This window comes from Austrofundulus limnaeus, unplaced genomic scaffold (assembly GCF_001266775.1).
Source record: "Austrofundulus limnaeus strain Quisiro unplaced genomic scaffold, Austrofundulus_limnaeus-1.0 Scaffold98, whole genome shotgun sequence".
Taxonomy (NCBI): domain Eukaryota; kingdom Metazoa; phylum Chordata; class Actinopteri; order Cyprinodontiformes; family Rivulidae; genus Austrofundulus; species Austrofundulus limnaeus.
The window spans coordinates 1,089,727-1,096,337 of NW_013952500.1; the positions used below are offsets into that span (position 1 = coordinate 1,089,727).

The 6,611-nt window shown below is 42.5% G+C and overlaps 2 protein-coding genes across 9 annotated transcripts in view; both read left to right on the forward strand.

The window, feature by feature from the left end:
* LOC106520856 (sodium bicarbonate cotransporter 3) overlaps window positions 1–6,611 on the forward strand; it is a 51,270-nt gene that overhangs the window by 2,644 nt on the left and 42,015 nt on the right. Inside the window, exon 1 of one of the 7 annotated variants that reach the window (XM_014013129.1) lies at window positions 2,638–2,966. The exons of the other annotated variants lie outside the window; for them this stretch is intronic. Coding sequence (XP_013868583.1) covers window positions 2,931–2,966 — 36 coding nt within the window. The 5' untranslated portion in view covers window positions 2,638–2,930. Of the gene's footprint in view, window positions 1–2,637; window positions 2,967–6,611 lie in introns of those variants that run through there. 7 annotated transcript variants of the gene reach the window in all.
* Window positions 4,945–6,611, forward strand: part of LOC106520858 (DNA-directed RNA polymerase II subunit RPB1) — a 5,366-nt gene continuing 3,699 nt past the window's right edge. The window contains exon 1 of one of the 2 annotated variants that reach the window (XM_014013136.1): window positions 4,945–6,103. In XM_014013136.1, the coding sequence (XP_013868590.1) occupies window positions 5,062–6,103 (1,042 nt within the window). In that variant the 5' untranslated portion in view covers window positions 4,945–5,061. The remainder of the gene's footprint in view (window positions 6,104–6,611) is intronic. The other variant, XM_014013137.1, reaches the window with a different exon arrangement.

Genomic DNA, 6,611 nt, shown 5'->3' on the forward strand with positions numbered 1-6,611 from the left:
ACTTTACACTTAGCTGCAACTCTGTTTCTGATGAAAATAAAAAGTTCTGCTGCCGACATTCTTGCTAACTTGTTAGCGCTGCTGTTGTTATGATCACGTGAGCGCTACAAGCCAGATCCAAGCGCTGCTGGATAGAAACACTGGAGCGGAGTCAGTGAACTGCTGGAACGGACTGCTAATATCGGAGCGCTTTTATCGGACATTTTTTATGCAGTCCGATAAAATCCGATACTCGTTTTTTGGCTGATATCGGACCGATATCCGATATTGATATCGGATCGGGACACCCCTAGTAGTTTGTAGTGGAATTGGAATTGACTGGTGTGCAAGGTGAGTTGTGCTGATAAGCTTTATTAAATAACATAAAACAATAGAACCGATCATAATCTTTTCTTAACACTTCTTCATGATTGGACCAAAATGCATGACTACAGTCTCCAACCACCAGTCAAAGAAAAGACATAGAGAAGAGAAACAGTGACTGAGTTACAGTAAAAGAAAAAAGTCAATTAGCAGTGTTTGTACATTTTATTATCAGCTGAGCTGTGATGAAAAGAAAAATACCGTCAAATACCATGAAACCGGTGAAAATGTTGAAAATACCGTGAAATAAAATTTTGGTCATACCGCCAAGCTCTACTATCAAATGTGAGGAATTAACGACACCATTACTTGTTTTTCAAAAACAAAGCTGAACAGTTTGTGGGAAATCTATGTAGACCCAAACAACCTTGACTTATTTGGTAGGAAGGAGATGCTGAGATGATTTTAGATTGTAGTACAGCCAGGAGTCTGTCTTAAATTAAAAAGTGTTAAGTTGCCAGTTCTCCCAGGAGGGGACGTCCCAGCAGCTTCACCCCAAGGTCAGACTGGGCAATGCTCAAAGAAATTGCAGAAAACACAAGGGAATCTACATGCCTTAGTTAGATAATAAGTTCTAGGCTGTGCAGTTGGAATAAGACCAAATAAATAGCCTATTGCTGTAATCGCATTGTCTAGAATTCTAGAGTCAAATATCCGTCTATCAGACTGCTGAAGTTTGGTCCACAATGTTTAACAAGCAACGGGAAAATGATTACAAGCAAAGCAGGAACTCTATAAAAGAACAAAAAAAAGAAAATAATCAAGTTTATGGAATGGCCCAGTCAAAATCCTCGACTTGATTAAAATACAGCAGTGGGAACTGAAGAGTTAGACCTGCTGACCTCAATTACCTGCATCAATGTGGAGGGCAGGGGTGGGAGACTGATAAGATTATGCAAAACAGAACTTTTTTTTTGTTATTTAAAGTGATTCTACAGGCACCCAAGAAAACCAAAGTAAGAAAGCAAATACTAAACTCAACAAAAAATAAAATCAGCTTCATCTCATCTTTAGATTATCCATCCGTCCATTCATTTTCTGTACACGCTTCTTCTTTTCAGGGTCACGTGGGTCACTGGTACCCATATCCAGCAGTCACAGTGCGAGGGGCGGGGTACACCCTGGGCAGGTTGCAAGTCCATCACTAGGGGTGTAAGAAAATATCGATACACTGAAATATCGCAATATTTCATTTCCCGATACTGTATCGATATTCTAAAGCCCTGTATCGGTTTTTAATTAAGGTTTAAAATGTCAACCTTCTTGCCAACCGTTCATTTTTATGTTGTAGTTCAGCCTCTGACCACTAGTTGGCAGCAATGAGCCAGCCATTTGGCTCCTCTACCTCTTGAGCGCCAGAGAGTAAGGGTAGCATTAGCATTGTAAGTAAACATTAGCTTTTATTTTTCTTTTTTTTTTTTTCAGTAAGAGGTTTTTATTTAATAGAATTTTTGGATAAAAAATTGTAATATATCGCAATATACTGCCTTGCTTACAGTACCGCAATATATCGGGATATATCATATCGTGACCCCTCTGTTATGATATGTATCGTATCGCCAAATTCTTGCCAATACACAGCCCTATCTATCACAGGGACACACATAGAGACAGACAACCATTAGAGTTACCAATTAATCTGACAGTCATGTTTTTGGTCTGTGTGAGGAAGCCGGAGTGCCTGGAGAGAACCCACGCATGGACGGAGAGAACATGCTCCACCCAGAAAGGTCCCCAGGCCGGGATTTGATCCGGCAACCTTCTTGCTGAGAGGCATCAGCTCTACAGAATACTTGTGAAAGTTCAGCCATTAGATGTCACTCTTTCTACTGAAATTTATTCAGACTTCTATTTCAATCTATAGCTGTCTTTTATGTTTGGGTACAACTGTGTGTATGTTTCAGTGGTTCATTTAGTTTACATGACACTGATCATGAACGTTTCTGTCACCAGATTGAGAACCTGTTCTTTTGCCCCACTGTTACAGAGCTGTTGTTGTGGAGTGGAAACAGACGAACCTTAGTTCTCTGTTCTATTAGCGCGTGTTGAAAGGCACGTCTAACCTTGACGCTATTAGAAGGACCGTGAAAGTCAAAGGCATGGAGGCATTTTGGAGTCTTTATGAATTCACAGCAATGTGTCTTTTTTCGACGTACCGCAGCCTGAGAGGACACATGTGCCTGTTCCTATTTATCTTTGTTCGGGGCTGGCTCTTCCTTTGTGACCTGAATACCTCAGCGGCTAAGGATTTGTACGTCCTCCAAATGTGAATGCGTGTCCCCCCCGTGTGACGGTGTGCATGTGTGTATGTTTATGAGCTCTTGGCTGGGTGAATCAAATATTCATGGTGCCATGGTGGGATTGGCTGCTGTGCACAGAGCGGACTGACAGCGAATGGCAGAACACTGTGTGTTCCGAAGCGGCTCGCTCCCCTCCCTTTTGTATAAAGAGAAGAGAGAACGGACGAGTGTGACACTGTTGCTGTGAACGCTTGGCTCGCACACGTCCTCTACAGAAAGGATAATTGCCACCGACAAGGAGCTGCTCTGCGGATGTTTTCAGTCTAAATGGACGAACAGAGCAAAGGGGAACACGTGCTCACGGTATGTGCGGTTTTGTGTCTCGGTGTGTGTTTTTTTGCACCTTTCATGTGATGTCTGCACTTGAGCGGGATCCACTGGCTCTAGGTGTGCAGTTATGTTGTGTGTTTATACTGAATTGTCAGCTTGTGGTGCGCTGCAGGAGAGTGCTAATGAATGGGGAGGATGCTCAGCACGTTTGACCAGAATTAAGAAAGGAGGGATGTGAGGAGAGGATGAGGATGGGGTGAAAAAGGGGGCAAGATGCTAATATCTTATTAAACAGCAGCTCTTGACACAGAGCGTTTTTAAAATTATCCTCTAATGTCAACAAAACAGCACGAATGAGGGAAAAGGATCGGAGACAGTTATGGCTGCTTTAAAGGAGCGGGACAAGGAGAAAGGGAAGGAAAAGAGGAAGGGAGGGGGATAAAAGCCAGGCGGTGGGAAAATGGGTCTTCCAAGGTAACAGAAAGCAAACAATAAGCCTGCCGTCTATAGATATTATATGAATTCACTGAAGTGACAATTGATCGCTGATGTGCCACGACTGTTGAAATGCACATTCAGAGAGAGATATTGGTCCTATTTTTGTGTTTACAGACGATTCTTCTTTAAATATCTGCATGTTTTGGAGAGGGGAGGGGGTGACAGTATACATGCAGACAAAACTCCTTCCAAGATCTTTGAATGAGATAACTAAACAACAGGTCTCTAGAGAAATTACAGACAGGAGGCAAGTTTCTGAGTGGGCTGTGCCCTGCTCCAAAGTGATTAGGCTCAAGGGATGTAAATAATTTATCGGCTAGTCAGCAAGAGTCAGCGATATTTTACTACCTTACTATTTATAATGTCTGTTTCTGTTTTTTATGTCGTTACACTGCAATCTTAAAATATGATGTATATTAAGAAACTGGATTTACGGGGAAAAAAGAATCAAGGTTTTTTGGGTGAATACTACAATCCCATTTATTCAAAGTCTCATGGTGTGTATTGTGCTTTTATAGCATCATTCTATGTCTTTAAGCTTAATGTTTGGGACGGTGCAAACAGAACTGGTTTTTGTTCAGAAACAAACTATTTTTTGTCTACTGTCAGCAGAGGTAGCAAAACCAAGTCGAAAGTATAGAAATATGTATCCCTTCCCATTTCTTTTTGACATGTGAGCTATACAAAAGTTAAGTGTAGCCATGCTTATGCACTTTTTAATTTGTCAGTTAACATGTTCAACATTAACCAAACACACACTGCAAACTACTGATTGGTCAGAAGCAATCTGCACCTGTTGGCCTGAACAACCAAGTTTTTACAACAGTGCACTCATTTCACTAGTTGGTTTGACAGCTCACATTTATTTACAATGAACATTTCAGGAAATATATATATATAGTGTACTTTTACAGTGAAGTACATCTTCTATCAGAGACAACATAAATCTCACAGAATCTTTCAGTTTTAGTTTGGCCTGCCGCGTCCTCGATGTTAATAAAATTTACAATAAAATGGATACACCATTGAGTCTTGATGTTTTGGTTAAATAGTTTGTAAGCAGTTGTTTTTTGTATTTTATATGCCTCCTGTTCTGATCCATACATCGTTTCATATTTGAAAAATGAACTGGCCCAAAAACAATTCACATTCTTAGCTGCTCAGTTGTCTGACACTAATTTAAAATTTGACTACAACATTAAGGCATAGGTCTCTTACTGCGTAACACATCTGCGGCATTACTCCCTGTTGATTGGATCAGATCCCGGCACTACAAAGTTGGCAGAGACCTCAGATTAGAGGGAACCAGTGCTGTTGGCAGGCTGGGTGGCTGGTTGCTCATTTCACTGAATGTTTGGCTGCTATGCTGTTATCATTATTTTTGTTTCAAAAAAATCAACAAATTTTAGCTTAGTCTTTTATTCTCTGAAATTACTTTATAGTTTATTAGATTACATTGGCTGTTTGGATCTGATTTTCAGTTGTAGTAGTAATAGTAGTAGTAGTNAACCCATGCTACAAAGCTTACTTTGGAATCCCGGTGGCTACGGCCATCATACTGAGAAATGGGATCCAAAGTTGCCCTAGAGCCGACTTCTCCCAAAGCTACCTACTGCATAAAGATGGGCAAATGGTCCACTGTAACCTGAAGAACCTATTCTGGCCCGATCCTGTGATCCCTACCAACGTACATCAAGCATGTACCCTCCCTCTGATCCAGAGGATCTGGAAATCCCGCATGTCGAATCACAGGTATATAAGCCTCCATATCCCTGACTTCTCCTTGGTGGATTTGCACATTATCCAACCTGCCGAAGACCTGGCGGAAGTGCAACAAGCAGTGGTCAACCTGCAAAATCAGGAGCTCATTMTGGAGACACCTGTGGTCCCCATGACGGATCCTGCTCCTCAGGACGTGTCAACTCTGAATGAGACCTTACAAAACCCTGATCTCATCGCATGGCTAAATGATAATTCTAAGAATATGTTGCCATCAAGCCCTGTGTCAGAAGTGGACACCACYGACTATAACCCCCCTTCACCGAGATACAGCCCGACCATGCCTGATTACACCCAGAAACCAGAACAAGGAGACAAGGAGACACCAGCTACGCATGAGGTGGTTCATCCGCCTCACCAAATCCCTAGCGACATACTGACCCTGTCCCCCGGCCCCTCGGATTTCGACCTGGAGCTGAGCGCTCATAGGCCCTTCTTGTCCGAAGATGCAGACACCCCTCATCCTAGGACAATGGAGGAAAACCGACCCCCTACCCCTGTGAAGGCGAGGTTGGGCCCACCAGTGGTAGAAAGTAAAGAAATAGGCCCTCCACGGAGCCCCAATACCTCTCACAGGAAGGAGGAATCCAACCCAGGGAAGAACTCATATGGAAACTACGGAGCCGCTGTGGACCGAGCAGTAAAATCCTGGCATCAGCCCAAAGCAGAGGGGTATGACAAAAGGTACCGACCCAACAAGATGGGCCCCCCTAAATTCCCCAAAACTACGCGCCCGAGTAGGATGGAACCCCCTGCTCAAGGTCCTCGCTACCCACCGTATGTGCCTGCGAAGATCCATCCATTGATCCCCCCTGGGACCCTGACCCAAACTCCTAGGTCTGATTCCAAGGAGAGGGTGTCAAGAGGGCCCACTGCTCAGGATGCTTATAATGGTGGAATCAGGCCTAGAGAGTTCTTTCCCCCACAGAGACGGGATCAGGAAAAGAAAAGGAGATATCATAAGAAGAATCTAGGTCCAGAGGAGAAGCGGTTGAGACGGCAGCAGGAGGAAATATGAAGAAATAATGTAATCAACTTTAAAAGTATATCTAACCTAACCAATGATTATTATTATTACTGTGGTTCTATTAATTGATGTACTGTGATTCTTGATGACTTATAAACTTGTGTATTATGTTTTAAGAATGTTAAGATGGTGATTGAGGCAGATTAGAGTATAAAGCATGTTCTGTAGGGTTAGTTGAAGGAACGTATAACCAGTCATGTGTAGACAAGTAGAGCATTATGTGAGCTAAGCCTGGCATCTTATCTAACGGTCAGTAAGCCTTCAGTTCCCCTTTCTAATGTCACGTGAAACCTTGTGCAACCAAAGACCTTCTCAGAAATGATGATTGTAACAGATAAAATGGACTTTTGACACCGCAGAAAAAGTACCTAATG